This window comes from Myripristis murdjan, chromosome 14 (assembly GCF_902150065.1).
Source record: "Myripristis murdjan chromosome 14, fMyrMur1.1, whole genome shotgun sequence".
Classification (NCBI taxonomy): domain Eukaryota; kingdom Metazoa; phylum Chordata; class Actinopteri; order Holocentriformes; family Holocentridae; genus Myripristis; species Myripristis murdjan.
This window is the reverse complement of record NC_043993.1, coordinates 954710-972500: the sequence shown is the minus strand read 5'-3', so window position 1 is coordinate 972500 and position 17791 is coordinate 954710. Positions and strand designations below refer to the sequence as shown.

At 39.3% G+C, this 17791-nt stretch overlaps 2 protein-coding genes across 4 annotated transcripts in view; both read right to left on the bottom strand.

The window, feature by feature from the left end:
• Positions 1 to 5137, bottom strand: part of nipal4 (NIPA like domain containing 4) — an 18265-nt gene extending 13128 nt beyond the window's left edge. The window contains exon 1 of the mRNA XM_030069754.1: positions 4922 to 5137. Within this exon, the coding sequence (XP_029925614.1) occupies positions 4922 to 4961 (40 nt within the window). The 5' untranslated portion in view covers positions 4962 to 5137. The remainder of the gene's footprint in view (positions 1 to 4921) is intronic.
• Positions 5138 to 6101: 964 nt separating this feature from the next.
• ins (preproinsulin) lies at positions 6102 to 15629 on the bottom strand. 3 transcript variants are annotated; one of them, XM_030069018.1, is made up of 4 exons: positions 15529 to 15629; positions 10248 to 10476; positions 9064 to 9262; positions 6102 to 6464 (listed from the first exon to the last, which is right to left on the bottom strand). In XM_030069018.1, the coding sequence occupies exons 2-4, from the start codon at positions 10374 to 10376 to the stop codon at positions 6304 to 6306; spliced, it is 489 nt and encodes a 162-aa protein (XP_029924878.1). In that variant the 5' UTR covers positions 10377 to 10476; positions 15529 to 15629; the 3' UTR covers positions 6102 to 6303. The 3 variants fall into 3 exon arrangements, with proteins under 3 accessions (XP_029924878.1, XP_029924876.1, XP_029924879.1); XM_030069016.1 differs by having other exon boundaries at positions 10248 to 10479; positions 15529 to 15591; XM_030069019.1 differs by having other exon boundaries at positions 10248 to 10479; positions 15525 to 15565.
• Positions 15630 to 17791: the final 2162 nt, after the last annotated feature.

The window sequence follows — 17791 nt, the reverse complement described above, 5'->3', positions numbered from 1 at the left end:
TCTCAGAAACTCCCCCTTACTGTCAATCTACTTGGAAAACCAGACATCCTCTGATCGGCCTCGCTCTCTAGTTTGTGGCTGTAAAGTTTCATAAGGCTGTGATTCTCCTAGAGGTCACTAAAGGTCATTTTATACAGTGAGGTCAACTTTCAAAAAATGATCTCACTACAATGAAATGGCCACTGTGCATCATCACACACAGGGCTGCAAAATTCCAGGAATTTTCAAATTTTGAAACATTCCATGGGAATTAACAGGGATATATGGGAATTAACAGGGAATAAACTGGAAATTTGTAAAATTGCAATTAACCTACAACAGGGACCTTAAACGTAGTTGGAAAAAAACATCTTTCAGCATGAAGTTCGTTAAAACAACCAGATTTAATGCAAATTCAGCTGAATTTCTACCCAGCCCTGTGCATTCCTCCATCACGTGCTCAGATCCTATTACTAGGATCCCAGAAGCCATTAAGCCCCGAAGGGATTGAGGAAAAATCAAGCACAGGCTTGAGAAGGTGATTTCATTTTACATTTCAAATGAGTTCTACTTACAAATAAATCAAAATCAAAAATGTCATTTTTTGGACAAATAATTATATTTATGTTCAGGTTCAGGTTGGGTTCGGTCACATTGGCATTATTTCAGATAGCCTACTGTCTGTTCATGGCAACTTCCTGTATAGTCCTGGAGCTTATGTGACGACGCTGAAGGCAACACATAGGCTGTTTCAGACAGTAAATGTGACCTAGTGATGTAGGACAAGCAAAATATCAGGCTCAAGTCGGGTTCTGACACAAAAACTAGAATGCCTGGCAGGTTTGGGTCGGGCTCGGTTACAATGCTCTCAGGCTCAGGTCGGGTTTGGACAAAAATATGCGGCCTATTCCGCGTTCTAGTGCCTATAGAGTCCATTTTCATTCACATATCTGGAGGTCAGAGGTGAAAGGACCCCTCTGAAAATAGTGCTAGTTTTTCCCTCACCACAATTTAGCCAAACTTTGAAGTAATATTCAGCCGCCTTGTCAACAACCTAGCCATACTTCATATCAATTGATGCCTTAGAATGTCTACTTTTATATGATACCAGTATCTTCACTCTAGCTCTAAAACTCAGCCCTCTACAGCCATCGAAGGAAAATATGCCAGTGTTTGGCTAAACATTCATTCATTCATTCATCTTCTAAACCGCTTATCCTCACTAGGGTCGCGGGGGGGTGCTGGAGCCAATCCCAGCGCTCATAGGGCGAAGGCAAGGAAACACCCTGGACAGGTCGCCAGTCCATCGCAGGGCGTTTGGCTAAACAGTTTGTAGTATTTAAGAGGTTATATCACATAAGAAAGCCTGTTTGATGATGCTGACCATGCTAAGCTGCTAGTTTGCAGATGCTATAATCGCTATTATATGCTGTAGGCCTCCCAGCCAAACAAGCACAACAAACCTCTCTGCAACATTCAGGTTCTGTGAGCGCTAACAGCACGAACACCACATGTTGGGTGTTTGAGTAAGAGGTGTAACTTGTTCTTGCCTTGCTATCACCTATTTGCATTTATCCCATGGTTGAATGCTACAGTACATGTTCACACACCTGTGCTTTAAGGGCTTGCCGAAAGGCATTCTGGGAGATGTACTAAATCACTAATTGAAGTAGATGTGCATGTAAAGAGGTAACCTTTGCCCCCACCCACCTCCACCCCACCCCATACACACACACACACACACACACAGTCGTGTTTCCATCACTTCAGAGGACATTACATTGACTTACATTCATTTCCTGGAGATTTATCCTAACCTTAACCCGAACCACTACCTGCCTAACCCTAACCCTAACCCTAACCCTAACCTAACCCTAAAGTTATCTTAGCTTTAAATCAAGTCTTCACCCTAAAATTAATGATTTTCACTTATGGGGACTTGCTTTTTGTCCCCATAAGGGAGGCGAGTCCCCACAACATGACTGTGTAAACAGATTTATGTCCCCACAACATTAGCAATACCAGGCACACACACACACACCTTTTCACCCCCCTTCCCAAATTGTCTTTCCTGGTTGTGTTAGTGTCTGCAGGTCTGATCCTGTCCAAACACTCGGTGAGTCGGTGTGACGGCTGCAGGATTATCCAATACCGGTTGGACCACTCTGTGTTTGCGTTATGTGAGGAGGTACAGGGCAGAGCACTTTAATGTTGACACTGTCAACACCAGGCCTCAGTAAGCACAAGGAGGAACAACACTGATAAGGCTGGAGTTTGGTTAGGACTTGACATGGGTGAGGAAGAATTAACAGTTTATATTTCATATTTTGCTGACAGCCCACACTGGGTTACAGAACAAACAGGATAAGCACTGCAAAAACTCAAAATCTTACCAAGATTATTTGTCTTATTTCAAGTCAAAAATGTCTTATTTCTAGTCAAAATATCTCATTACACTTAAAATAAGACATGATCACCTCAGAAGGAACTTGTTTTTAGACAATTGTCTCTTGTTTCAAGTGAAAATTTGCTTGAAACAAGTGAAAATTTGCTTGTTTCATTGGAAAAATTTGTTTCTTGTTTCTAGCTAATTTTCACTTATTTCAAGTGAATTTTCACTTTTTCCAACTGGCAAATTTTGCCAATGAAACAAGCAAATTTTCACCTGTTTCAAGTGAAAATTGTCTAAAAACAATTAACTTCTGAGGTGATCATGTCTTATTTTAAGTGTAATGAGACATTTTGACTTGAAATAAGACAAATAATCTTGGTAAGATTTTGAGTTTTTGCAGTGAGATTCAAATCCCAGGGAGTCGAATCCCATCTCTGGTCCACTTGCCACAGTGTCTGCTGGGCACCCGAATTTTAACAGCCAAATGTATTTTGACCATTTCTTTTCTTTTCAATAATTACTTTTACAATGGGCCGTAAGTGCTTCAGATAACTTTCACAAGCATTCAAACATGACAAATCTGACATCAATGGAGCACAGTTTTTTTGTTTAATAGTTTTTATTTTTATTTCATTCTTAACTTTTGTTTTCCGTTCAGTTTAGTTTTAGTTCGTTTCCAGAGTGGGTTTGCTGGTTGCAGTTTAGTTGTTCTTTTTTTAAACTGTTTAGTTTGAGTAGAGTTCTTCTGAGTAGAGAGTCTGAGTGTCAGTATGAGCTGGAGTTAGTTTTTTATTCTAATCTGGGCAGTGTTTGTCACAATAGGTCTTCCAATCCCAAGCCAACACTTTGTGAAGGCAGCTGACTCCCAGCCATGTCGACATCCTGGTCTCAATAAATATCAGCACCAACGCCAACTCATGCTGGCTGTGTGAGCGCGTCTGCCCAAACTGACAAAGACAACTCCATCACATTTTCTCTGAGGTTTTTATTTTCTTTTAGTTCGTTTTGTATGAGCACAATATCTTTTCAGTTAGGTTTCGTTTTTTTTTTTTTTTCTAAAGTCTATATTTTTATTTCAGTTACCTAAAATGTTTTTTTCACACCTAGTTTTAGTATTTAGTTTAATTTTAGTCAGCTATAACAACCTTGATCCAGCATCACTGATTTGTTAATTGTATTCTTGTAATTTATTTTTAACTAATTTCAGTTTATTTTGTACTTGTACTTGCCCTTATCTGAGACATGAATTTGGCAAAACCATAACGAGGTCCTCATGTTTTGTTTTGTTTTTTTTCCTGTCTCACCCTTTCGCCTCCTTTCATGAAACAATCTTCTTTTCTTAGGCGTTTTTCCTTTGTTTTCATTGTGTTTTGTCTAATGTGCCACCCAGCATGTGGGATTCATTACAATCAGAGCAGAGTGTGATATCAAGTTAGAACAGACGTAGATTGTCTTTTTGCAACAAGCTTCCTCATCCACCTGATAGCTGTCTGATCAGGTTTACACTGCAGGAGGAAAACCCACAGGAAGCACTGCACCTCATGCATCATAACCTTTATCTCCTGGATCGAGATGTTTCTGTTGAAGCTTAATCCAGGTTTTTAAACACTTCTCCCACAGTTTCCTGCTGAGCCCAAACTCCACACTCTCCTATATTATATTTCATTTTTATTTCATTATCTCATTTCAGTATATTTCATTTTTATTACTCTTACTCTTTTTTCTAAAGACACATATTTCCCTCCTAGTATTGAGAAGTATATTTTGTTTTCTACTATTGCTATCTATCTATCTATCTATCTATCTATCTAAAAAGCAACTGTCATTAAGGAGAAGAGTGTATGAACTTCTTAAACTGGATTACCAAACAGTAACAGTAACAGTAAGTTATAGGGATACTATAATTTTAAAAAAAAATACATACATACATACATACATATATATATATATATATATATATATGTGTGTGTGTGTGTGTGTGTGTGTGTGTGTGTGTGTATATATATATATATATATATATATATATATATATATATATATATATATATATAATGTGAATTGCATACCACTTAACCCCACTTTAAAAAAGAGAATATTCTAAGAATGTAACACTAGACATTTACTGTTAGGATTCATCCTGTCTGTAGGCTAACTGTGGCTGTTATTAGTCTTAATATATTTAAAAGTCCAACAGTTGCACAGTTGTCCTGGAGGAGAAAAGAACATTGTTAACTAATTTGTTCATTTCCATAATTTGCTCATGTTAACACTTATTTGCCGCCACGCCTTTCAGATGTTTCCTTGAGAGGAATCACTCTCTCTTTCTCTCTCCCCCCCTCTCTCTCCCTCTGACTATCTCTCTCTCTCTCTCTCTCTCTCTCTCTCTCTCTCTCACACACACACACACACACACACACACACACACACACACACACACACACACACACACTCACCCTCACAGGAAGACAGAGAGAAGCTATGATGTAATATAATGTTGATGTCTGAATTCATCACTGAATTCAAAGTGATGTTTAAAAGGCAGTCTCTTACCATTCCTGCACGTCTCATTAGTGAGGTGAGCATCTTGCATGGTGCTGCCTTTGTTTAGAATCCACTAAATCACAACAGCACTGACCAAGAGAAAAGGGGAAAAAAACTAACAAAAATCTATTCCTGATTCCAGGTCAGAGAGGACGGAGTCATGAATTCACGATTTATCCACCAACGTCTAGTTTCATGCATGAAAGCTCTGCTACACAGAGTTACTGACGAGACTGGGACGTTCCTGAAAGTGAACAGAGAGGCAGAGGTAGGCAGGAGACACCTGACACCAAGCCCCGCCCCACCGGGCTCAGACGCACTCAAAACAGGTGAACCTGCCCCGCCAAGCAGGACAACAGTGAAACTGCAGGCAGGAAGGACACAAACCTCCTATGGAATGAAAGAATGGTGGGGGAAAAAGATCCCTTCAGCTTCAGCCCCCAGTAATATGCTCAAGTAAAGTTAAACTAAAGTATGTGGAAAGACCAGGGGTGTGTTTTCTTAGATTTACAATAGTCTAATAACATAGACATTAATGAAAAAAAAATCAATTAAATTAATTATGTCAGGTTCACTTCATATGAAAAGGAAAGTCTCAGTTGGAAAGATTTATTCCATCAGTCTATCTGTCTGTCTGTCTGCCTGTCTGTCTGTCAAAAAGTTTTTGAATGGGCATGTAGTTAATATGTAGAAAGATAGCAGGCCACCAGCAAAATGTATCATGAGCTGACAAAAAAAAAAAAAAAAAACACTAGTGACTTTCATCAAAACAGAGCTGCCACAAATCTAGTGACAGGTTGCGTTTGCAAAACAAAATTAAAATGAAATAAACTACATCAATATTGCATGGCACGTTTGGTATATTTATCAACTGCTAGGTCCATAAGTTTTGAATATTCATAATTTTGCCCTTGTACTCCACCAAAGTGGATTTTAGCCTCTGAGCCTCTGAAAATGCGGTGACGTCCACTGTGGTGGATTTGAAAATACAGAAATACAAGGACAAAATTATGAATATTATGTCACTGTCCAAATACCTATGAACCAAACTGATAGATAGATAGATAGATAGATAGATAGATAGATAGATAGATAGATAGATAGATAGATAGATAGATAGATAGATACCATGAAGGAACAACTCAGCCACAACACTTTCTTAATTCATAGAAATTTATTTTCTTGGAAAAAAATAATTTCATTTACTTCTCAGCACTTTTTTGTGTACAATGACAACAGCTGGCTTTTCAGAGAGGAGGCAGCCCTGCAGGGGGGAGCAGGCTAGTTTAGCCAAGATGCTGAGCTGCTTGCTGAGCTAAATTAGCCAGAATGCCATTGGCTAGGCTAGGCTTAGTGAAGCTGGGCTGAGGTCAGCTGAGGGTCAGCCAGCTTCAGTTGCAGTAGTTCTGGAGGTCAAAGATGTTGCAGGGCTTGTGGCAGCACTGCTCCACGATGCCTCTCTTCACCATCATCTCCATCTGGTCCTTGAAGGCAAACTCAGCAACCTCATTCTCTCCACCTGTTGCTCCGCCGGCCTTAGGAGAGAGGAACCCTGTCGGGACAGATGGCCATGCACGAGATTTAAACAATCAAAATCAGAGGAAACAAGAAGCTTCCAGACCAAGAGTGTCAGACTCATATCAGGTCGTGGGCCACATTCAGTCAAATGAGACCTTCATGGGGCCTGGATTATTTTAACTAGCCTCAGTATGATACATGGATGTTTTAGGCTACTTTCTGATTTATTATTTTAAATCAATCACCAATCAATGAGAAACTGCATGCTGACTCATGAAAACAACACATAATGTAGAATTACATCAAGCAGAAGAGAGAGCTATAGCAAATGCACAGCAGACAGGTTTGTCATTTACCTACCAGAAGACATGAACTGCTCTCTCCATCTTTCTGGAAAAAAATCTACATTTCATGTCAACTTTTTGCTTTTATGACAGCAGGTTTGCTAAATGAATAGCCTGCTGGTTTTAACTTTACTTCCACATGATGGATATTTTGTACTGCTAGGTCTACTTAAACTACCAGAATTTATCAGAACTTATGAATTTATTAATTTATCAAAATGCTTATTTTGCTTATCACACATAGTTGATAATTATTAAATGTAAAATTATTTAGATTTTAAAAATATGCTTTTTTTGTTTTGTTTTGTTTTGTTTTGTTTTTGTTTATGTTCTCCTCATTTCCCTCCAAAACATCCTGGGGGCCAGATGAGACGTCCTCACTGGCCAGATTTGGGGGCCGTATCTCTGGCATCTCTGATCCAGACTCAGATGATTAATACGTTAGATCTTCAGGTAATTTAGTAGCAGGTCTGGCTGGCCACAAACTCAGTCATGAAACTGGACCTGCAGCAGGTGTACGTGGGGTCCAAGCACCTGGCGCAGCTCAAACCTGCAGGCACATGGAGTTGATGCAGCTCCGAGGCTGAGAGCAGCACAGAACAGGGCTTAAAGGGTGGGGTTGAAGGGGCTGAGGACTGAAGTTAATGCGCCAAACGTGTGTTGCTCTTATTTCTACAAAGAGATGGTGAACCTGTGATAAAGTGTCACAGACTACATGTAAATTCCATGTTTCAGAAATAAGAGTAGGAGTGGTTGTTTATGGAGCCCAGTTTATGAAGTGTGGTTTGCTCATCCAGCAAGCAGAAACAGTCTGATCTCAAGGCCAGAAAGTGCTTCAAAACAACGTCCCAAAATATTTAATAACCTTTTTGAACAACTAACTTGTGATCACAGGGTCCAGAAATCCTATGAGTTTGGATGGTATGGTGGGCAGAGTATGGATATCTGACTGGGGCCTGTTGGGACCCGTCGGGACCCAACGGGACCCAACGTGTTGGTTGGGAAAAATATTTAGAAATAACATTCAGGTTCGGGTTGGGTTTGGTCACACTGGTGTTATTTCAGTGAAAAATGATAGACCTACTGTCTGTCCTGGGCAGCCTTCTGTGTAATGCTGGAGTTTACATGATGACACTGAAGGCAACACATAGGCTATTTTAGGCTGTAAATTTAACCTAACAAAATCTTGGGCTCAGGACGGGTTTGGACACAAAAACAAGGATGCCTGATGAGTCTGGGTCGGGCTCAATTACTATGCTGTCAGGCGTGGGACGGATACAGACAAAAAGATGCCTCCCAATCCGCACTCTAATGGTGAGATAGTAAGAGTTTGAAAAAGAAGTTTTTTCAGTAAATTTAAAATGGCAGAAAGTGGAATCTGGTGGAAGTGGCAACACCCTGTATGACAGCTGTAGAGCATGGCTTCCCACCTGATGTGACACAGGTCACATGTCTGTAGGATAATCAGGGCCAATGTTATAAAGATCTGAATGTGAAAAATGATGATCTGTTGGAGGCAAGTAAGTTTTGCATATTTCGGGATTTGAAACGTTTGTTTGAAATGGGTGTGTCCTGCATTCAAATCAGTGTTAGGAATGAGTAGATGTAAAGTCTTTGAATGTGTAATGTACCATGTGGGACCCAAAACACCCCATCATGTTTACCTTGTGTCATTTTTGGTGTGTGACCAAGCTACATCATTCCATACCTCCCCTGAAAATTTCACGTTTCTACCTTATACAGTTTTGCCTCAGAAACACTTTTACAAATAAAACTAAAAAAAATATGTGTGTCTGTCTGTGTGTGTGTGTGTGTGCGCATATATATATATATATATATATATATATATATATATATATATAATTATTTATTATTATTATTATTAAAAAAATTTTTGGAGCAATTTAATTAGGGCTCCCAGCATCGCTAATACTGGGAACCAGCACTGGTGCTTGGACCCCTAATTATGTCCTTATTCCATGTTTTGTCAGTTGAATCAACTTTTCTCCATCATTCTTTCTTTCTTTCATTTTTTGCAACTTAAAAAAAAATCTGATACAATTGATGCGCTATAATTAAGTCAGGTAAACTCTGAAAATTATGTATTTTCAGAGTTTACCAGACTGATTTTGATTGAACTTGGAGAGATGCTGGATCTTGTGAAAGGGGACAATGCAGTTATTTAATATTGAATAATCAGAATGATAATTCTGATTATTAATGATAATTAATGATAATTCTGAGTCTGAGGTGTGTGTGTGTGTGTGTGTGTGTGTGTGTGAGTCTCACCCAGCAGAGGGTTGACGTCTCTCTTGGGGTTAGGGTTGTAGAAGAAGCCTGTGTCCCCACACACCAGGTAGAGGGCGTCCACCAGGTGAGAGCCACACAGGTGCTGGGGCGGGGCAGCAGCCTGGGAGCCCGGCCACGACAGGACCAGTAACACCAGCAGAGAGGCAGACTGGAGCCACAGGGCCATGCTGGTATAGAGCTGTACGCACGCACATACACACACACACAGAGAGAATAACACATTCATTCCATTTCTTTATCTTCAGATACTGTTACTAAAAATAGTACAGCCACTAATAATAATAATAATATTTGTGCTGAAACCATTAATTGATTAGTCAGTCTGCAGAATTTTGATCATTTTGATCGATTAATCATTTTAGGCTTTCAGTCGTCAAGAAAAAAACACCATGCTTCACTAAGATGCTAAGACTGTCTTCCTTTTCTCCATTCAAATCTTGATCAAATTCATGCTTTGAGGTTTTTGGCTGCTGGTCAGACTAAGGGAGACATTTGAAGACACTCACATTGGACTCTGATCACTTTGAGAGTAAATGATTAATCAGTTCATCAAAAAAGAGCACATAAAGCACTTTTACATTCAAATGTATGAAGAAATCAGACTTTTATCAATGATTTTTAATTTTTGGCCCATTTACTACAATTTCCCCACATTTTACATCAAAGCACACCATTTAGCAAATCATGCAGGGAATCTAAAGATTTCACAACATAGAATCAAAATTTGAATTTCTGGTTGAAACAGGCACCTTTTAATGTTCTGCTTCTGCAGCTAAAGTCCTCAAAATTCACAAACCACACAATGGATAATTAACTGTGGAAAGCAAAACGTTTCCCCAGGGACTATTTTCCCTGGCGGAGGGAGCATTTTTCACTCCACCCTCAAAAAGTCATCAAAACACAACAGTGCTGCTGGTTTTAGGAAAACTAGCAAAACAAAATAGGGATGAACTACAAAATAAAAGCATTAGAACATTAGCAATATATTAGCAGTATATTAACAGTAAGAAAAAGTCCAGAAACTTTGCTGTGAAGACGAGGAGGAGGAGAAAGAGGAGAAGAAGGGTGAGATGCTTGAGAAGTGGGGAGGGAGGTGGACGAGGCAAGTTTATAAGTCTGCGAGGAAGAAGAGGAAGAATGGGAGGTGGAGGAGAGTGGCTCACCTGTAGAGTCAGAGGAGGAGGAGGAGGAGGAGAAGATGGAGGAGGTGACTCTGTGATGAGCAGGAGGAGGAGTAGCAGGTCTGCTGAGAGCTGGGTGGTGTGAGGCAGAGCGGTGGGCCTCCTCTCCATTTATCCCCTCAGCACCACCAGGACACGCCCACTGCTGTGTGAGTGCGTGTGTGTTGGAGGGGTGTCACGTTGAGTTGGGGTGATGGAACACAGTGTCCAGCTGCTTAGGTGGAAGAGGAAGGCTAATTTACCACAAAATGAACACATCATGACCTGTGAATGATGCAAGTGCACCTTTGGCCAATCAGTAACAAGATGCATCATCCCACAAACGTTCATAGAAATCAGTCTTGTGGCGTAGCAGGTAGGAACTTTCAAAGGTTTTAAAGATTTACCTGTAATTAAAGCACCTCAATTGGACCAGTCAGTATACATTTTTAAACTCTTCAACCCTGCATTAATAATAATAACTGTGTACTGCAGACTGACTTGCAGCTCCATGAGATGATCTTGTGTAGGGCTTTTAAATAAACAGTAAGTGGTTCGGAGGCAAAATCCACTGGAATTTGTATTTGTAATTTCTATTCCCCTCTTAGGCAAATTTCATATGTTTTCTTTTGTAAGGTTAAAGTGCTTGACATGTAAGTAGACATAGAATGAACATAAAAGCAGAGATAGATGCCACAAGTGAAGGAAATCAGCTTTTTGCCAATACTGTGTCTTCAATTAATGAGGACCAAGACAAAAAACTCTCACAGTATTGTCACACTTTAAATATTAAAGTTAAAAAATGGAATACATAGAACACATAAAATCAAAACATAAAAAAAAAAAAAAACTTTAACTTGGTTTTAGTCTCTGAAGCCAGAGGAATAACAGAATACAGAATCATCCCAGTGATTCTGCATGTTGAGCATAATATCATATATAGGTAGCACATGTTTCTGCTAATCTTTTCCCAGAGTACGGAAGCTTTTATCCTTTGATCCAGCTGTTGGTTTCCATCCATTCCAATACGATATGAAAATGAACTTTCAGAGACTTCAAATTTCCTTGACACCAGTATTCCATCACCATAAAAGTCCTCCACATTTGTTTTCCTAAAAGCAGCAGCACAGTTGTGTTATTATGACTTTCTGAAATTGGGGCAGGGAAAAAAAAAAAAGCTCTCTCCTCTGCCAGGGAAAATAGTCCCCAGGGAAATGTTTGCTTTCCACAGCCAACTGTCAGTTGTGGGGTCTCTGAATGTTAAGGACTATGTGGCAGAACACTATCAGGTGGCTGCTTCAACCCAAAAAACACATTTTATTATATGTTGTGAAATCTCTAGTTCCCCTTTTTGACCTTAATGAATATAAGTACATGCATGCAATATAAGGTAAATAAAAAAGTGAGTTCATAAGAGATGGGAAGAGGGCTAATTGATATTATGTAATAAGAGTAGTAAGTAATTAGTAATAAGAGTAATAAGTAGTGGTAAGAGAGAATCCGAATTTTCAAGATTAAAGCGGTAAAGTTGTGAGGAAAAAGTCACAAATTTATGAAAAAACCCTCTTTCTTTTACTTGTTTATTTATTTATTTATTTTCCTATAGTCCTATCCAAGCCAATAGGCGGCACCATGTAACTGCTGTTATCAGATAGAGAAGAAAAAGACGAAGTGGTGCGTTTTGTAGAGTTGTGAGTACAAAGTTGTGGCGTTCAGCTCTGTCCAGAGCTTCATTTCCAGATGCTTCGATACAAATTGTTTTGCGGTCAGCTTTACTAAGAAGGAAATCCTGCTGATTTGAGCCCAGAATCCCAATCTTCTCATCAGCATCCAAACTTTGAAGAGACATTGCCGTGACTTGGACCTACCGTATTTCACCAATTAATCGCCCGGGCGTTTAATATGCAAAATCAACTTGGACCCCGGGCGTTTAAAAGAACCAGGCGGCTATTCGCTGCAGGCCTTTATTTATTTTTGCACAGACCTGCACCAGGCCATTATCGTGATCACAGTTACTGTCCAACATATTTACAGTCGGGCAATTTAAGATTACGGTACACCCTTTTTTTTCTAACGTTAGCTAGCTCTCTTATTTGGACAGAAAACGGAAGTGCCTCACAGTTATTGTGCAGCTAACTGTTTACTGCTGCAAAATAAGGTGAATAGCCTTATTTTGGGTTACCTCAATATAATGCAAATAATCGCCCTGGCTGTTATTCGGGTGGGCGTTTAATACGCAAAATGGGTGCAGACCCCAGGCGTTTAAAAGAACCAGGTGGCTATTTGCGGCCGGGCGATTAATTGGTGAAATACGGTCTTCAGAAGAAAACAACACACTGATTTGGATAAGGTGAAGACTATTTTTTCCAGATTTTTTCCTTGTAAATTGACAACTTTGTGAGTTTTTGTAAATTTGTCAGTTTTTGTCACATAAATTTATGTCTTTAATCTCAGAAATTCTGACTTTTCATTCCCCTCTCCTGGCTCCATAATTTTGTTTTTCTCCCTGCAGTGGCCCCAATATGCCATGATACGTCCCCTGCCTCAACTTTGTAATGCTCAAGCTTTCTAAGGACAAGGAAGTGCTGGCTCTCTGATGACATTTGTTTCCTTACATCCTTGAGTTTTAAGGTCGTTTCCTGCAGTTTGGATTATACTTTTCACCTTCACCAAACCGCACAGCAGGACTGGAGCTCACATTTCAAATAGTATCAGTGCCGTTGTTTGGTGCCACCCAAATTCAGCTGGCATTATTCTCCACTGTTGAGCCAAAGTAAGGCAGGGGCTGCTCATGAGTTTGAATAACATGTTCAGAACACATGGAAATGTCCAGTAATAATGGATCTGCTGTGCTCAGCAGAAAGACCAACAGGCCACGAAGTGCTGGTGTATTTTGCAGTGAGAGGTGATCAGATCATTGCGGCTCATTAGCTGAGTTTGCTCTACTAAGTGGGCTGAAGTGGTTGAGGCGGATGCCCAGTCAATCAGAACTAACCTGTGTCACTTAACTGACTGCTGACTGGCACCTTCTGCCTCCAGCAGGCCTGTTTGTCTCCCCAACGCAAATTCTTCAAACCCAAAGCCTCCTGACCCAGAGAGAGGACAGGAAGCCGTAGAAGAAGAAGATGGAACACACGCTCAACAAAGCCTCTAACAAATTCCTCTAATTCTTCAAGCAGAGGACCTGAGCACACTGACACCTGTGCTCACACACTCATTCACTAATACATACACCGACTCAGACACACACAATTTACTTATGTGTTGTTTGTGTAAGTTCTGCCTTTGTGTGTGTGTGTGTGTGTGTGTGTGTCAGTGGCATATGGATTATCAGGGGATTGAGCTCCTGCTCAGTCACTGGGGAGAGAAAACTCAACCAACCGTGACAAAATGTCTCCATGACAAACTACCCATGATGGAGGAGTGTGTAAAAAACAAAAAGTCAGGCTTACCCTCACACATGCCCCAACTAACCCATGAGACGATTTGAACAAACTTCATTTTTTCAGTATTATTTACAGTAACCTGTGGTGTGTAGTCAGCAGCTACCATGATCTTGTCTGCCAAACAGACAACTGGGCAATTCAGCAAAAAGTCTGGCTGCACTATAATATCAGCATATCACTGGTATCAGCTGATTACAGCTTTATACTAAATATTGATATATTGGATATCAGCAAAAAAGAATCCAAGATTGTGCATGCCCAATAAACATTTCAAACTATAAATATGACATGTTAAGTTGGAGTCATTTTCTCATTTTGAATATGTACACTTTGAAAAACATTGTTTTTTATGTCTGCATCTGCCAGTAATGTAATAACCAATATCCTAATAATTTTTCCCTTCTTAATGTAGTAAAATACTGTATTGGTATTTTGTCAATTACCTTTCCAATATTAACACACGTGAAAACCCTTTGACATAAATAATGAGCTCACTTACAAATCAGAGTCTGAGCCACAGGGAAACATCTGGTTTGGACAACAACAGAGGCCAATGTTGAACAGAGAGGATGAGGACGAGGAAGGGGAGGAAGAGGACAAGGAGGTGAGGTAAAGTCTTACGGCCAGCCCCACAAAGAAGTGAGATTCTGCCTTTTTTCGGTTCTTTCTTTCTGGCACAAATGTTTTTGTTTTCTTCTACTGTTGCAGCTTTTTTTTTTTTAATAAAACTTTTCCTCTTATTTGTACTGAGTATGTTGTGTTTGGAATACACATCTATGCTCATTTGGATACCTGTGTGTGTGTGTGTGTGTGTGTGTGTGTGCACGTGTGTGTGTGTGTGTGTTTACTGACTATATAGCAAACTGCTTCCCTGCAGACAGAAAAAGCAACAGCCATGTGTTTTTCATTTACACTATCAGTGTGTAGCTGGTGTTTCATGATGTGCTTACTCCAGTGATGGTGTGTGTGTGTGTGTGTGTGTGTGTGTGTGTGTGTGTGTGTGTGTACTGCATTGACACAAAAACACAAGTTTTTAAAAGAGTTTGACAACCTTTGCAAGAATTGCTTGATTTTGCCAGAAGACAGAATGTTTTTCTGTACAGTTTTGTGGTTAGTGTGTAGAGTTTCACAAAAAATAGCCTATAGTTTCAAAGACAGCGCTTAAGCAATCAGAAAAAACTGTCAAATTTCTGAACCAATAGCATAATAATTTTAATAATAATGAAATAAGGTATTACATTATTGGCTGGTTAAAATACCTTATTAGCTGGGTTAAAATAAATAAATAAATACATAATTTAAAAATCACTGAAGCTTATAATGTAATAATATATCACTTTATTTAGGTTTTATGTATTGGCTATAGTGTCACATTTCCATGACTTTACTGTTGCCTCTGTCAAATAGCTACACACACACACACACACACACACACACACACACACACACACACACACACACACACACACACACACACACACCGTCTCTCTAGGGATTCTGACTATTTATGTACTTGAGGGTTGGACTGATCTCCAGCCCTGCCTTCTTTCCTTAACCATTTGAGCACCAAGTGAAATGTAAACAATGTAATACCTTATTACATTACTGGCAAAAGTTACAGAATTATTGTTTAAGAAATGTTATTGAGGCTGCGGAATGATGGGCAAAGCACATGATATGAGGATATTGATTCTGGACTGTGGGTCATAATGTGTCTTATTAGCACCACATTGCACACACTTAACACCATACAGGCCAATAATAACACAGTTCATTTTACATAATAAGTAGAAAGTGAGCTATTTTGTGGAATAGTGCAGTTGATAGCAGTTACCTACACTAGGTGCTGTGTGGTCCAGAAGCAGTGATGCCACTTCACAACCTTCTTGTGCATGCTGCAGGTGTTCTGCATAAGTGGCTGATTAGACTTGATTGAGTGTATTTCCTGCACTAGACAGCACTCAGCACTGTCCCAGTTTGCAGGATAAGAGCAGAGAAGCAGAGAGACACTAAAGTGGGACTTCTTCTAGGAGCTGAAATATTTCTGTTGCAGTGTTGTTGTTCCTGTGCTCAGCTGTATATCACTCTTCCCTTGTGCAGCACTGTCCAGAGGAACCTTCAGCTGTTCCAGGGTCGCCTGGCATTAACTGGGCTACTGTTTGTCTTCACCTTCCTGGTCATTTTTAAGTGTTTTTTTTTTTTTTTTTTTTTTTATATTCTGCAACTTCAACCTTATAAATCTCCTTCCACAACTTCCCTTGGCTTTTGTTATTTTCTCTGTTCTGTGTTCTCTGTTTTTAATTAAAAAAAAAACTTCCCAATGGTGTGGTCTTTGAAAATATGCAATGCATTGTTTGAATATGATTACCTCACATATTTTTTTTGTTTTCACAATCAATGAAGGTGGTCATATTTCTCCTGCTGACTTTAACCATCCATATTTTCCTCCTGTGCCTGTCTTTGGGGAAGCATGCCTTTCTCTGAACGATTGGAGCATCCCCATGCAGCACAGCATACCATGGTGAAGACTGTATTCAAGGACAGCAGAGACAACACATGGCTAGACATGCTGATCTATTAGAGCACTATGCTGTTGTAAAGGAATTCATTTTGTTATTAAGTGCATTTGGAAAAACAAAAAGTGTGTGTGTGTGTGTGTGTGTGTGTGTGTGTGTGTGATTTATTATGCATAATATGTAGAGAGTAAGTCTGGGATAGTTAGAAATCCATATATTTGTCCAGACTTGTGTAGTTACTTGGAAAATCATAGTCTGCCTCAGTCAAAAAAAAAAAAAAAAAAAAAAACATAAAACTGAAAATATTTATATTTTATTGCTGTCAACGACTGTACAGATTTAGTGAATGTAACAGACTTAAAAGTAATTCACACAAGGAGATATTGATAAGTAAGAGTAGTTAACAAAATGATAGAAGTCCATTTATTTGCTATGAATAGAAATCCAAATTTTATTTACTGGACATGGATTTCCTGTAAGAACAGTTATCATTATGTTGTGAGTCCAGACTTATTGTGTTGTCAGTTGGCAAATCATTGTTCGTCACCTGTTAGTCTGCCTCAGTCAAATCTGAGAGATGAAATGAGAAAATATTATGATTTACATTGCTGTAGACGACCATACAGGTTTAGTAAACTTAACATAGTTCAAATCAATTAACACAACTATAAAAAATATTGTACAACAAAGCATTATTGATCATTTTTTACCAATTATCGTAGTTTTCCTATTGCTTTCTATTGCCCGCCAAGCACTTCCTGGAACTTTTGGGGGCTACATAGACCACGTGATCGACGAGCGTTTTGAGCTTCTGGTCGCTCCACTCTCTCTCTCCAGGCACTCTGACTAAAAGCAGAATGAACAAAGTTGAAGCAGCTTCCTCTTCTTTGCTGATTGAGCTTTTATTGTGAAAGGTTCCACAACATGTCACTGATCATTTGTTCTCTGTAATGAATATGACGTAAAATGTGGTGAAGGACAAAACTCAAGCAAATAACTGAATTGAGGTAAAAGTGAAATTACTTCTCAGTCACAGTAACATGAGTAAACATAATTTGTTACTTCCACCTCTGTAGCAATTTCATAACTATCAAGTCATCCTGCAATCTTGTGCATACAAAAATATTTTCAAAAAGTGCTCCTGTTGGGCATTTTTTGTTGTTGTTGTTTGAGATAAAGTTTTGTTTAAAAATCTGCTTATGCAGAGTTTTATTATAATTTGACGTGAAGGAACTTTCTGTCATACAACTGTGACGTCTCACACTGAAGCCACAGTAGATCAATCATGGGCAAGATTCCACTTTGGAAATTTGAGTTGAATGGCCAGATGACTGAAGATTTCACCACCATGTGGACTCGACCACACAGCAACAATGGTCAGTTTTACATTAAAGCTGGTTTATGTAGCCTGTTCCCTAAATGCAGGAGAAGCCATTTTAAAACACTCTGTGCTAATTATTGTTGATGTAAACCCACTCGGCAATAAATCAAACGTTCAATGTGAATCTGAAGAAGAGTACATTGTATTCAAAGCGCATGGCAGCGTGTTTATTGGATGTGATAGAAAGGAAAAAAAAAAAAAGCT